Source organism: Euprymna scolopes, chromosome 10 (assembly GCF_053919585.1).
Source record: "Euprymna scolopes isolate OS-2025 chromosome 10, ASM5391958v1, whole genome shotgun sequence".
Lineage (NCBI taxonomy): Eukaryota > Metazoa > Mollusca > Cephalopoda > Sepiida > Sepiolidae > Euprymna > Euprymna scolopes.
In genome coordinates, this window is record NC_136491.1 from 63,645,206 (window position 1) to 63,661,375 (window position 16,170).

At 35.4% G+C, this 16,170-nt stretch overlaps 1 protein-coding gene across 5 annotated transcripts in view; it reads left to right on the forward strand.

The window, feature by feature from the left end:
* Positions 1-16,170, forward strand: part of LOC145286018 (intermembrane lipid transfer protein VPS13A-like) — a 965,259-nt gene that overhangs the window by 467,276 nt on the left and 481,813 nt on the right. For all 5 annotated transcript variants that reach the window (XM_080134633.1, XM_080134635.1, XM_080134636.1 and 2 more), the window contains 3 exons: positions 4,695-4,733; positions 5,432-5,548; positions 9,054-9,131. In XM_080134633.1, coding sequence (XP_079990759.1) covers positions 4,695-4,733; positions 5,432-5,548; positions 9,054-9,131 — 234 coding nt within the window. The remainder of the gene's footprint in view (positions 1-4,694; positions 4,734-5,431; positions 5,549-9,053; positions 9,132-16,170) is intronic.

A 16,170-nucleotide genomic window follows, 5' to 3' on the forward strand; every position in this document is an offset into this window, starting at 1 on the left:
CTTAGGTTCAGCTCCCTTAAAGCCAACCATGTGGCTAAGATATGTTGATGACATCTTCATACTCTGGCCTCATCAGGAAGACATCCAGGCTCTCCTAGACCATGTGAACTCAATAAGACCATCGATACAGTTCACAATGGAGAAAGAAAAAGATAACCAACTGGCCTTCCTTGATATACTCATATCACGCACAGAGCATGGGTTTAAGACATCCGTATACCGCAAGCCTACCTTCACCAGACAATACCTTAACTTCAACTCCCATCACCCATACAGTATCAAACATGGAATCGCATGCTGCTTACAACATCGAGCAGAGACAATAAGTAGTGACACCATGACATACCACCAAGAAATGGTTAGGTTGAAGAATACCCTCCATTCGTAACAACTACCCCAATAGCATACTATCCACCAGACGTGTTAATAGTATAAGAGAGGAGAATGAAACCCAAAAACCTCCAATGGTCTGCCTACCATACATACGAGGCATCTCCGAAAAGATTCAGAGAATATGTGCCCCCTACAACATCAGGACGGTATTCAAGAGCGAGTCAACACTCAGATGACACCTGGTACGAGTGAAGCTCCGCATGGAGGAGAACATGACCAAGAACTGCATAACAACATAACAACCTACTGAGCAAACCAAGCATAGAGCTGAATGCAATTTGGACACCTCTGATAGAGAGAGAAAACCTTGAATAACAACATAGGTTTAACATTAACAAAAAAACAACTAAGAATTACTTCATAAGATCACTAGCTATGGTATAGCTGGAAATGTCTTCTCAATTATTAAATCATTTTTTTCTGATAGGTTCATAAGAGTAGTAGTTGAAGGGCAAAAATCAGAAGCTCACAGTATTAATGCCGGTGTCCCTCAGGGGTCCATCCTGGGCCCAACTCTTTTCCTGATCTACATTAATGATCTTCCAAATCACATCCTTACATCATTTGTAGACATTTATGCTGATGACACTACCATTTATGGTAGCACATCTAAGACAGTAAACGACCAAGTTCTCTCCAATTCTCTCTCCTCTGATCTTGAGCACGTAGTACAATGGGGAAAGGAGTGGCTAGTTACTTTTAATGCATCTAAAACCAAGCTTCTCTCTTTACATCATCAACATTCTAATCCACATTTGTCATCAATTGAAATGAATGGCTCTGGTCTTCAGGAGGCCTCAAGTTTTGACAAGCTTCTGGGCTTGACCATTACTCCTGATCTTAAATGGAACACGTACATCAAATCTGTTGCCAAGGCCGCTGGAAAAATGGTGGGATCTTTCTGTGGATCCGGTAAATATCTCACTGCTGATGCAATTCTCTATCTATATAAGAGCCAGGTACGTCCAAGGATGGAATACTGTTGCCACATCTGGGCAGGAGCTGCTAGAAAGGACTTGTCCTGCCATGAAAGAGTTCAAAATAGACTTTGTAGCCTCGTAGGAGATGTCCTTTTCTCCTCCTTGCAACCTCTATCTCACAGAAGAGATGTTGCGAGTTTGTCTCTGATGTATCGTTATTTTCATGGAAAGTGTTCGACTGAGCTTCAATCTATGGTCCCTCCTCGCCAAACTTTCACAAGAAACACTCGTCTAGCTGTAAACACTATCAATAATTCGCCCCACTCTTTATCTGTGCCTAAACCTAAACGTAGATTCCATGAACAAAGCTTCTTTCTTAGAACTGCACGCCTGTGGAATTGTCTTCCGTTTTCCTGCTTTCCGGCTGACTACAATATAGTTGTGTTCAAGTCTAAAGTAAATAAGTTCTTGATGAGCCGTTCCATATAAGTTATCAAATTTACCAAATTTTCATTACTAATGATTACTATATTGTCCAATTTCTACTGTTACACTCTTTAACCCTTATCCTTGAGTGGCCTCTTGGCCTTGATAATGTGGTGATGCCTATGTAAAAAAAAAAAAAAAAAATTGTCCTAGTGACATATGGCCGAGTGGTCCTAGATGTTGTATCAAAGTTTACAGTTACCCAAAGTTCAATCCTAAACATACATTATCACTTGTTACATACATTTATTTTTGAACATACATTATCACTTGTTACATACATTTATTTTTTAACATACATTATCACTTGTTACATACATTTATTTTTTAACATACATTATCACTTGTTACATACATTTATTTTTTAACATACATTATCACTTGTTACATACATTTATTTTTTAACATACATTATCACTTGTTACATACATTTATTTTTTAACATACATTATCACTTGTTACATACATTTATTTTTTAACATACATTATCACTTTTTACATACATTTATTTTTTAACATACATTATCACTTTTTACACACTAACACTTTTTACACACGTTTTTTTTAACATACATTATCACTTTTTACACACGTTTATTTTTGAACATACATTATTACTTTTCAGAAACATTTATTTTTGAACATACATTATCACTTTTCACACACATTTTTGATCGTACATGTTTTATCACCTTTCACAGACATCTATATTTGTGCATATGCTATAACCTTGCACACACATGTTTTTACGTACGTTATCACCTTTCGCATACATTTGTAACCAGTTGGAGGTGGTTTTCACTGGACTAATTGGTGTAACCAGGCCTCTAGCTCCTAAATGCAGGAGCCAATCCTAAATCCTCGTGGCAACACTCTCATCTCCATCTAGTGATGGACCTTTCAAAATGTAACCAGACACTTACTTGTAACTGGAACTACCGCTCTGATACTCAGAGTGCACAAAAATGCATATGACATTAAGTCTGTGTCGCAATACCTTTAACTTATTAGTTGGCTGTCATCAGATGTTGAGTTTAGTTCTCCTCGTGGATGCTCTGGTGTTGCTGGTATATTGCCTCTTTCAGCTATAGTTTGGCCTTGGTTGTGGTGTCAGCTCTGTAAATAACTATATTTCCAAATCAATGCAATTTAATAATCAATGATAACTCAGAGATCATTTTCTCATAAACGAGAATAATTATTTATGAAATATTTCCAGATATATAACCATGCAGGGAAAGTTAAACTATTCGGGTTCTTAATGGTGTCAAGATGCAGGATTTTTTGAACTTAGATTTCTTCAGATGATTTCTTAGTCAGAGGAGGAACAGCTTTTCCACTTAGCTCTTCTGCTGGACCATATGCATCAGCTTTTGTGCTTTGTCTAGTAGGCAAGTTCCTTCATTTACCAAGCACAATGGTTTTATGAAACTTGTAATTACTCTCCTCTTTAGGTGATATTACTGTTTTCCCCTCTTCTCCCTTACCTTCTCTTTCTTCTGAATCTCTTTTCCCTTCTTCTCGTATTCTCTTTTCTCCATCTCTGTCTTTCTCCATATCTCTCTTCTACTTTCTCTCTCTCTCTTTCTCTCTCTCTCTCTCTCTCTCGGGGCTGTTCTATCTCTCTTTCTCTCAAGAAAGCAATTCGACTATCAAACTCACTGGGTGGTCTTTTGCTTAACATAAAGCACATGGGCTACTGCCAATATCTCCATGCATGACAAGCCAGACCCTGTGGCACCAAATGTCTACTTTGTTGAGAAACTACTTTTTTCATATGATATCTCAACAAAAGCATTTCCTATCATCCCTCTGGGTACATGGGACATTTTTGGTTAAGTGTCAACATCCCGACTACATCTAACCTCCATGATTACCAGCAAGACAATCTGGTGCTGTCTGGATGTATTAAAATAATGTTATATGTTTATGTTTGTACCTACGTTATCACCTTTCACACATTAATATTCGTTCACACATTCATCATTCACACACATCACCTTTTGCACAGATTTATATTTGTACATACAACATAACCTTTCATACAGATTTGTATTTGTACTAATTTGCATTGTCCTTTAAAAATAACTGTTCGTTTTTTTCCTGTATTCTTATTGGGTGATTAGTTTCATTTCACTATTGTGCATATTTTCCAAACTGTGCATAATTGCATAGAATTTGGAGCTTCATTTAAAGAAAATCTCTATCTCTGAACAATCTCTACCAAACTACTTTGTCAATTTTTGCTCTACATATTTGTAACTTGATATATAGAGTATTCGGACCTGTGGAACAAAATCGATTTAATTTTTAAGCAGAAAAATCCCGGCTATAGAATCAAATTGAAAAAAATGGAACTTGGCAGGCATAGTTCAATGTAATTTGTGAGCTCTACATATGCGCAAATATATATTTATATCTTTAACATTATTTTTAATTTTTTAATATACATATGAACTTAGCTCAGATGTGACAGTGACTCAGTAACAAATAAAACTGAAGAACTATATATTTTGGTGTAGATTCTAGCTGATCACACTGAAGTCATATTTTTAAACTTTTGAAATCACTGCAACAATAAAATAATAGAGAATTAAAGAAATCTGCTATTTGCTATGTATGATATTTTATTTTAATACGCTAAAATACGATATTTTAATATATACAGGTTTCTTATTTATTATGAAAGAGCCAATTCTCTATTGATTCTTTTATTCTACCCAATATATAGTAGTGATTTCAAAAAGTTAAAACATATGATTTGAGTGTGATCAGCTAGAATGATCGGGCAATGAAGAGTGGCATGCTAATATTTTTATATTCTTCAGAACTTTATCCTAAATATTTTTCTATGTATTATTAATCAAATATCTTTAAATTTTCATTTTTATACAGATAATAATGATTGAAAAATCCAATCTGTTTGAACTGGAGGTAAGATATTTTCAAATATTTTCATAAAAGTTAATGAGTAAACAAACGCAGTTATAATTTAAAAATGGAACCCTGTGGAAATTCTATGGTTGTATTGTTCATTAAAATTAATTTATTTTTGAAAAAGTCAAAATGTTATGAAATATAAGAATTTTAGTTTAATTTTATAGTAAAAGTACAAATAAAATATTCAGTTATAGCTTTTTTATCAGTGTTAAAGTTTCTGCTTGTTCAAAAATTCCAATAGTTTTGAAGATAGACTCTCCATAACCATATTCTTGTATAAGTATAGATTTCTTTTTAATCTGGAAGGTGATTATCAAAGCAAACTACATCTACTAATCAATTAAATTATTTTGCTAATATTTTTGGAGGAAGCTGTCAGGTCAGATTCAGAACAGTAATAGGATACATTTCAAGATGGAATTAGATGAATATAAAAATAATGGAAATAATTAATTAAGAGGAAAGTTTGGGGAATTATTGGAGGAAATATTTAACAGTATTTAATAGTGTAAATACTGGTGCATAACTTTTTCAAAGGTTTAATTAAAAAGAGGCATAATAAACAAATAATATACAAGACATTATCTATAACATTCTTATCAAAATAAAATATGAAATTAACATGATGTTGACTATATTTATATTAGAAGTTTTCAGTTTACTTTAGAAAATGTATTTTATTTTGTTTTCAGTTTATCCACTATTACAAAAACCAAGGGAAAACCAAGAAAAATCTTGATTACAGAATTCGTTTAAGAGTGGCACAGTTACAGGTGGTGTGTCTTGCCAAATTCTTCTGGGATCTTACCGTAAGCATTAATAAGTCATTTCTTCTATTTAATTTAATATTGTTACTTCTCAGAAAATGATATTTACATGTTGCTTATTTAACAATATATTGATGCAAACAGTTCTTTCGAATTATCTACAGTTTGAAACAGTTTGGTGTATCATAAAATATATCAAATATTATATTAATAACTAGCAGGACCCGTTAATCAGCATAGCCCAGTGGAAGACTGCCCCTTTCGCAAAAAAGTAAACTAAGGTTGTTGTTGTTGGTGGTCACTGCCATCTCTGAACAGTTGCGGACACTGGCAGCCTTGGCCAAAATGAAATAATCTGGCTTTCACTGGTTTGGGGCGATAACATGCAGGTACTGTTTGAATTTAAAAAAAGCAATTAAGGGAATGCATAAATCAGTATGAATTAATAGAAGTATGAAAAATGGTCGCTTAGAATAATAATGGAAAGTAAAAACAGAGGTTTTAGTGGTTAGGGATTCTCACTGTATACAAACTAATTAGACTGATCGAAATCAGTCGCAGCAGTTGTTTAAGTCTTCCTCTTCTTTCCAACTCTTCCACCAATTGTATTTAAGTAAATTCTAGTTTTATGTTGTCTTTTTTTAACGTGTAAAACAAAGCAATTACAACTTTTTTCACTTCTTTGAATATTATCATGTTAAGAATGGCATTTGGAACAGACATCCCAAACTCCCCATGTTAAGAACGGCTTTTGGAACGAAGGAAGTATTTTGCTACTACCTAAGTATGACTTATTTGAGAGAGTGATTCTCCTCAGAATTATTCTAGGAATTTAGTATATTGATTCAAATCAATTGATAATAACTGCAAAACATACATTAGGTGTTGGCAGGTAGTGTGGCCATTTTGGATTAATGTGTGGTGCCAGTGTTTCTTTTTCTATGTTTTTTCAAAGACAGAAAAATTACTTTGTTTTATTAATTATTATAGAGAAGAGATATATGAAATATTAGTTTATTGTATTGTATTTGTTAAGTGTTGAGACATTATGTTGAACAAAGATGGCGGCAAAGAATCAGTGAAGTTCCGATCCTGAGTGTTAAGTAATTCCTAGTAACAAAGATGGCGGTGATGATTCAGGACAATTCTAATCTTGAGTGTTAAGTAATTCCTAGTAACAAAGATGGCGGCGAAGAATCAAATGCAGGTTCATGATGGAGATGACGGCAAACTGATTGAATCCAAAATTCGACAATTTTTGTAGTAACTTTGGAAGCTTCTGATTAGTTGTTTATTATAACTTGTGGTTATAAAAACGATTGTCGAAATCATTGGTGGCATACCCCATTAGGAGTCAAAAACATTTTAACACACCCACTTTTTGATATAATGGAAAAATCCTTTCGAATTTAATTTGGTTTGACTTGAGAAAAGGAAAAAAATAAATAAATAAAATAAAAATAAACAAACAAATGAACAAATAAAATAACTTTTTTTTGTTTTTTGGGGAATTTGTCTTTATTCTCATTGGTCAAAAATATTATTAATATATTGGCATAATGTCTGCAAAAAGAAGCCATTTTTTTTTTTTGTAAATCGCATTATGTTTTTTTTTAATACATATAAAAATAAACATTTTTCAAATATAAGTGTATATATATATATATATATATATATATATATATATATATGCATACAAAAACATACAGATATAATCCTATTCAAATACATATATATACACACACAAATACATACAAAAATACATTTTTTTTAACAAAAACTGTAAACATGCTGTTAGGTATTAGTAGGTTAATTTGGATATTAAGATGAAAAAAATGTATATTTGTGTGTGATTTCGACTGTTCATGCTCCTCTTTTTGGGTTTCTGAAAAGAGATTTATTCATGATTAGATTCCAAAAAGTTTGGTTATAAAATGTTTTAATTTTATCCTTTTTATAGGTTTAGTGAAACTGTTGGCTATATTATTCTCAGAAATTACATAACTAAGAGTAATAGATTTTTTACTTATTTCATCTCTTATGAAATGATATCTGATATCAATATGCTTCGACCATTGATGAATCATAGAATTATTTGCTAATAATTACTATAGGTTTTTTACTTAAATTTGGTTTGAAAATAGATTTTAGAAGGGTGTTCAGAAAAATTACCTCCTGCACGGAATGGGGGAGGGCCACAAATTCTGCTTCACAAATAGAAAGGACAACAATTATTGTTTTTTAGTTTTCGAAGACATAGGTCCAGTCTTTGACAGTCTAAAACAGTATCCCATTATACTTCTTCTATCCTCAGAGTTCCACAATCTGAATCTGAAAATCCTTCTAAATTTAGAGGATATGTTGACTTTTTAAATATTAAAGATTGTTCCTCGGTTCCTTTTAGATAACAAAGGATATGTTTTACACGATTAAGGGCCTTAATTGTCGGTTTTGACATAGCTTTGTTACAGTGTAGCATATGTCAGGCCTAGTTGCGGTCATCAAATAGATGAGGCTTCATTTCTCTGTATAATTGATTGTCTATTAATTTTGTTTCAGTCTCTATATTTTTATTTATATCCATCTCAACGGGAGTTGTATGCGGTTTGCAATTTTGCATTCCGAGCTTGAGCAGAATTTTTTCAATGTACCGTGATTGGTTCATTGTTATAATTTCATTTTCACAGGTAAATTTTATACCGAGGAACCATGACAATTGTCCAAGATCGGCCATTTTAAATTTTTTATTTAATTTATTTTCAACATCTTTTAAAATGTTGTCACAGTTTGAGACGAGTAATATATTATCAACCCAAAAAAACAAAATCAACAATTAATTACCTATATTTTTGGTATATATGCATGCATCTATGGGACATTGCTTGAATTCTTGTTTTATTAAATAATTATGGAGTGTTAAATTCCAATTGTGAGCACTTAATCTTAATCCGTATAACGATTTATTCAGTTTCCACACAAAATTTATATTTTTCATTTTAAATCCCTCTAGAGGGTAAATATAGATTTCACAGTCAATCGGAGTATTTAAAGAAGTATTTTTTACATCCACTTGATGTATTTTAAAATTGTATTGAGCGGCAAATTATAATAAAATTCTGTCATTAAATTGTCATTGATGAAAATGTAGCAAAATATTTTACTCCAGAAATTTGTGAAAAAACTTTTTCAACAAATCTTGCATTAAAAGTTTCACTGCCAGAAGCTGTGACTTTTACCCAATGAATATAGTTGAATGATTTAACCAAAATATCTTCATTCAGCTTTAATGATGGAATTTTTTTCTTTTTTCTACTAGCATGTTTCTTGCTTATCCACTGTTATGTAAATTATTTTTTCATTTTGTCTGAAAGTTTTATTTCATATTTACTCTATTACACACACATACATACATACATACATACATACATACATACATACATACATACATACATATTCAATGAGCTGCTTCCATGATTGCATTTGTTGTAAAAAAACATATTTTTATAATAAACTCATCTGAAGAAACTTTTCTTTTAAATAAATGCAGAGATTTTTTGAGCCCATCATCAGTCCGACTGTCATTGAAGAAACAAAGGCTTCAGTTACAAAATCAGTTTCCAAAAAGGTAAGTAAAAATAATGTTCATATGCTTTAGAATGTTATGCTATTTGATATTATGGTGCATATACTCGCACACATATTTATATAAAATAGTATATAAAACCAATATATATATATATATATATATATATATATATATATATGTGTGTGTGTATATATATATATATATATATATATAAAATGGGTTAAGAAATTCCAACGAAAGAAAAATGTATATTTAAATAAGAGGGTAGTCAATGTGTATTTTTTAACATTATTTTATTATTCCGTGTCTTGGTTTTTCATTGAAAATTATGTTTAGATCATTGTAATAATGTTTTTAAATCATTGAAATCGTTTTTACCGCGTTTCAGACGTTCTGTGAAGCGTCCTCGTCAGAAATTATTTTCAAATGTGTTGGAGATGTAAAATAGCATTTTCGTAGTTCATTTGTTAGTGTTTCCAAGGGGTGGAGACGTGTAAGTGTCTACTATTCATAGGAATGTTCAATTTTTATTACTCTTTTACTGGGCTGTGGTGAGGCCACCGACCTCGGCTGTGGTCACTCCTGTGTTGTGTTTCTGTCTCTCACTCTCTCTTTCTGCTTGTGTTTTTTTCCTTTAGGATAGGGTGTGTGTGTGTGTGTTTTCTTTTATTGGTTTGAGAATGTGTGTACTGTTTTATAGTATTATGAGGTTATTTGCTTCCCTAGGAAGGTTACTGTGATCCAAGGTCGTTACTAATGTGTATGTGTGAGGAGGGGAGGGGGGAGAACCAGCTCTTCTGAAATAAGGGTAGGGGTGCTTTCACTCTATTTTGATATTTATTTTTTGGATTCTTGGATTTTAGTATTGTGATTTTTTGTTTCAGTCTTTTCAGGTATTCTTTATATTATGTTTGTTTAGATAGAGGGGTGTATTTAAAAATATGTATAGGGGATTTTTTAATCAGTGTCTTATCTCGCTTATATATATATATATATATGAAGAAAATCATTGACAATACAAAATAGATACTGGTGTATATAAATTTATTTATCAGTTCAAGTAAGAACAGGACATCGATGGAAGGAGGGTTTATAGATGTTCCTTACACCTAGGCATTTTGAAGCCTGATGCTTCTCATCAGAAGGAGCTAGGTTACATATAAGGGAACGTGATATTTAGCTTAGGATACATTAGGAAGAAAATATTAAAATATCTGAAAATAGAAAGGAGAGAGCATCATGGGAGTAGGGGAGGGATCTAGAGTGTTTATAATATAAGGAAAGTGGGTGCATTGCACTCAGATAAGGTTTTAGAATTGTGAAAATTATAGATAGGATACATATTTGGAAGTTTCCCATGATAAACTATGTGACCCTTCAAACCTTTTCCTGTCCACCCCCAACGCCACTCTAGAGGATGCATTTTTCTTGTCTATCCCCATTTTCAACTTCCTGTAAATGAAGCAGTAGCATAGCTAGAGTAAACGTCACCTGTCACTTGCTGTCACTCGAACCGCCCCCTTTAGATACGACACACATATATATATATATATATATATAAAACCACTTAATCCTTTCTCCAATCATTTTTCACAGTTAAAAGAAAATGAAATGAGTGTCATCAAATGACATCAAATATACTATTAAAAACTACAAAAAAAATGCAGGGCTTAGAGTTTTCAATAAACATCGGCAAAATATTCTTCAGTTACTAATTTTAAAAAATAGAAAAGATTAAAAACTTAAAAACTTTACATAATATATGATAAATAAATCCTATTTTCAGACTATTTTTGCAGCTTAGCCTGACTGAAAAATTCTGTTGGGGTGACATTATGTCACCCCTCTTTTGCTGTCACCCGGGGTGGACCACCCCGCTCTAGTCACGCCACCGAAACGAAGTATTTCGTGACTTTGATATGCATTTTTATTCATCTACATTTTATTTACCCACTTTTCCTTTTATTTTTACAATCTAGTCTTGTATTAAAGTAACCTTGACTATTTTTTTGGCTTATTGCAAAAAAGAATTTATCCTTGCAGAAACTTTTTGAATTTTATCTGAATCATCAAAACTGTCCCAAAATGTATTACTCTGCATAATAATCTAACCTTTGAATCCTCACTCACCCTCCCTCATTATCTCTATGAATATCGTTTCCCTTTATCTCTGCTAAGATAATCACCTCATTCGCTTATATCCTCTGCCCCCCCCTCTCTTCCATAAGACACTAGTTTTGATTGTTCCTCATTCTATCTTATCAATCTTCACTTCCATTCTGACCCCATGTATATCCACTAGCTTATCATTGGAAATTTACAGATATTTATCCTATCTCTAATTCTCACAATTCTAAAGCCCTGTTTTTATCTTTGTATACTCATATAGTGCTGGTTTTTCTCCTCTTCTGATGAGAAGCATTTAGCTTCCAAATGCCATGACCTAAAGAGGTTCTTTTCCATTTTTCTCTCATTGTTATTAATTAACCTGATGATTTAATAAAATTCTATGCAACTTTCATTCCTCATCTTTCTAATTTGATTCACAGAATTGCTCCTCTTAACCAAGTAGAGCTTCTACTATCTTGAGAGTTTTGCTTTATAAAGAAAATATTCTTTTTTAGCGCATATATATATATATTATCGAAGATACCCATGCTTTGCACGGGAGTTTGCTGTATGCTTGGGTACGTGCAAAGCGGGTACCCGAGCATACAGCAAAGTCCCAACCTTAACCTTTGATGTTGACCTTGAAAAATAGTATGCACCATCCTTAGGTTGGAGACTATCATGTCAGGTTTGATCATGATCAGTCCACTGGTGTGGGCTGTACAATTGTTATTAATTATTATCAACCAGAGAGAGCAGCCTGCATATTTATTTATTTATTTACATAGAATCACTGAATAAAAGAGTAAGACAGGATGGAATCTGAGGATTTTACTAAATTTAATTGGGCAGAAAGTCTTATGAAACTTTACAGTCTATTAAACTAAATAACAAATGTAAGAAATTTCTAATTTTATTTCCAAAAGTTTACAAATATTTTAAATGATACATGTTCACACATTTTTTTGTAGATTGAATTGAAAAATACATCATGTCATGCAAATTTTCAAAGTAGAAATTAAAGATCTTCCTTTAAAAGATTAAAATCATCTTACCCTTCTAAAAAAAAAAAATCTTTCTTTTAAATAAATGTAGAAATATTTTGAGCCCATCACCAGCCAAATAGTAATTGAAGGAACAAAGACTCCAGGTAGAAGATCAGTTTCCATGGAGGTAAGTTAAAACAATGTACTGACCTTGGGCGTAATGTTGAACTTCCTTGGACACCTTTGGGATCTTTGGGTTTTTTATCCCTACACTATTTTCTTACTCTCTCTCAGCTACTCCTACCTACCCTTGTAAGATCTTTGTTGCAACCCATAATATCTGGAAACAGGATCTTAATGGTTAAGAGCAAATAAGTTGTTATGAGTACTACAGTACTTCAATTTTTCTTTTACCTGAGTCAAACAAATGGTTAGAGTAGCTCAAACTGTTCAACTAATTAATGTTAAGCTTTAACATTAATATTCTAACATATTGTACATAAAATCAGAAACAAACAATTGGAAGGGGATGGTTTGGCCCAGCACCGCCTACCTCCAAAAGAGAGAGACTCCCCTGCTCCAAGGCAAATTGCTCAAAACAATTTAGTTTGAACACATTGAGTGCTGAACAGGTCGATGGAATCACTTTATGTTAAATACAAAAAGTCTCAGTTCTCAGTAAGAAGGACATAGTTTCCGGTGAAGACAACAACATGTCAAAGAAAGATGAAGAAGGAAAACCCACTCCTCACAAACCATTAGTTCGTTACAGAAACAATCGCCTCAAAATTCCACTGATCTTCGCACTCAATAACAACACTGCCTTGTAGTTCATTACACACCATCTACCAAGTGGTCTCCTGCTGTCACTTTTATGCCAGCAAGTGCCAACCAATTTGCATACAGCTAAGTTCACCTCTTGCCAATCCTCGCAGCTACGAGATCGCGGTTCCCATAAGATCGACTCACTGTAATGGCGTTGTTTCTTCCTTCAGATCAATTACTGCCCTGTAACGGCAGACACAAACAAACCCTCTTGCATCAAGAGTTAAGATTAGTCTCACTTTTATGTCCACACTTTCTCCTGGTCTAAAGATCACACATGTGGCATTGCGAACATAGTTGTTTGTTGTGGGCACTCCTACGAAGGGGGATTGGCTGGACTTTTTCTTCATCGCTCTCAGAAGAGGCATAAATATTGGCATCAGTGTTGGGATTTGCATATCATCAGGCCTGTAAGGTATATGTCGGATTCACAGTTCATCATTGGATGATTCACCATTGCCGCTACTCGCCAACTAGTTTGTATTTAGGGTGGGCTGGACATTCCTCATATGGCGTGAGGCACCATTGACCAACATGGTCTGCTCACTGATGATGCCAGTGACTTATCCTCTTTGAAAGCTGATGATGCTCCGGCTTCACTCAGACAGTGTTCCCTAAAGCATACGGCCTGCGTATTCCTCGCCAATCAGGCAGACATGTGTCAATGCTCTTGATGCGCACTTGGTAGCAATGGGTTGCATTGGAAGGTGCGTTCACAGCAGTCACGGCGTCCTTTGGTGTTGCATTATATTTATAAAAGGCCTCCGTGTGGGGTATATGGTTAGAAAAGAAGAAGAAAAAAAAAAAAGAAACGTACCGGGGGTATCGGCGGAGACGCGGGGGTGATTTGGTGTGATGCCAGCAGTCTGGCATTGGGCGTCATATTAGAGATGGGAGGCGTAAGGAAGAAAAACGATTATTCCCATATAAACGTAGCCGAACTGGAGGCCACTATGAAAGGAAACAATCTGGCCCTGAAGTGGGGATTGAAAACGATTGAAATCAAATCCGATTCGGTAACTATAATTTCATGGATCAGGTCAGCAGTAATTGGCGATAAGAGAGTTAGGACCAGAGGTGCTGCAGAAATGCTGATCAAGCGCAGGCTTGAAGCACTTGCAGATTTGATAGCGGAATTCCAGTTGAAGGTATCTGTAGTGCTGATCCCATCAGAAAAGAACAAGGCGGATTCAATGACACGGGTAAAGAAGGCCTGGCTGCAAGAGAGAAAGGAGGTTTCCTCAGTATGGTATGCAGGAGAGGATGTTAAAAAGTTACACGAAATGCACCACTTTGGTCGAGAACGGATGTTATTCCTGGCAAGATAGGTTTACCCGGAAACCACCGAGAAGGAGGTCAGGGTGGTAGTGAAGCACTGTCAGGAGTGCCAATCGATAGACCCTGGACCATCCAGACATGAAGCAGGAGAGTTACACATTGCGGAGGACTGGAAGCGTTTGGCCATTGATGTGACCCATTATCGCCATAAGCTGTATCTGTCGATGGTCGAGTGTGGACCGGGGAAGTTTGCCATATGGAGAGAGATCAGGGCAGAAGCTGCATGGGCGATCGGAGGGGTCATCAGAGAAATATTTTTGGAAAGATGGCGGTTGATGAACTGTTAATGGACAATGGCCCCGTTTTCTGATCAGAAGTCTTTAAAGAAGTGTGTGATAGGTGGGGAGTAAGGCAATTTTTTAGGGCAGCGTATTGGCCGAGTGGCAATGGGATAGTGGAGAGGAATCATCGCACCATCAAGGCTGTTGTGGAAAAAGCAACATTTCACCCATGGAGTCGGTGTTTTGGTACAACATCTCGCCGAAAACCGGACAAGATGAGACAACTGTGCCTCGTAGAGCCATCTTTGCATATAAGTGGCAGCATCCGTGCAACAAAACGGTAGGAATTGAGGGTGAAGAAGCTACCATTAAAGTGGGCGAGGAGGTGTGGGTAAAGCCCCCTAATGCAAAATGTACCACTCGCTGGGGGAGGGGGGTCATAACGGGAATGCAGTCAAAGAACAACGTAATGGTGAATGGCGTTCCCCGGCATATCCTAGACCTGCGTCGTGTAACCTTGCTGGTGCATAGTGATGACAGTGAAGAGGAGGAAGTCGATATCCACCAAGAAGCTAACGATGCACCCCAATTCGACTTAGCCCCACATTGTAGTTCTTTACAACTGGACGAGAATGTCTGTAGTGAACCTGAAAACGTCAACCCCCAAGAAGTTGTCCCCCAGAGGCCTCAACGTGAGAGGAGGAGGCCTGCTTGGATGAAGGATTATGAAGTGTCTTATTGCTCTCAAAGATCAGGGGGGGGGGCGTGTGGAGTATATGGTTAGAAAAGAAGAAAAAAAAAAGGAAAAAAAAAAGAAACGTACTGGCCGTATCTGCATCGCTCTTTGGGAAAGAAGAAGGAAAAGATGGCCAGCGCATTTGTATACGCGAAGGGCATCTTGGGAAGGCAGAGCATGATGGGAGAAGCTATTATTTTTTTCCTGTCTCTTCCTTTTTTTTCTAGATAGGAGGATATAAAAGCTGGGAAAAATTCTCTAGAGCAGCAGAGAGAAAAGAGTTGTGAACATCTCTTGAAAATAATTTTGTATTGCTGACGTTCGGATTGTGCGGTGTGACATTGGTGGCGAGAGGCCAGGTGTGGTCGACTAGAAAAGAAGAGGACAGAAACGTGCTGTTGTTGAGAGAGTAACTCACACCTTCCCGAACCCTAGAACCGAATCCTGATTATAACCCTAGACTCCGCGGTCATGCATTGCTTCCTGGCCATGATCCTCTTTACGCTTCAGTTGCACCACTCTGCTACGTCATTGCCACTTGGCATAAATCCACATCGGTTTCTGATCCAAATCCCCCACTCGTCTACAAAACGCCTGAACTCCCTGCTGCAGAAAGCCATGTCATTATCTGTGAGGATCTCTTCAGCTGGCCCCCTTTTATAAAATATAGACTCCAGTTTACAGATGACACTGGAGGAGTCCTGTAAAACTAATGGGCACCGGATCACAAACCTCATCGGTCTGCAATCAATCAGTGTGAGTAAGTGCTGACTACTGTAATGAGTTATGTCCATACCCAGTCAACTCCAAGTCATATTTTCTGCGATCCAGTTGGGGCGGGGTCGATTGATTGGCATGTTTGG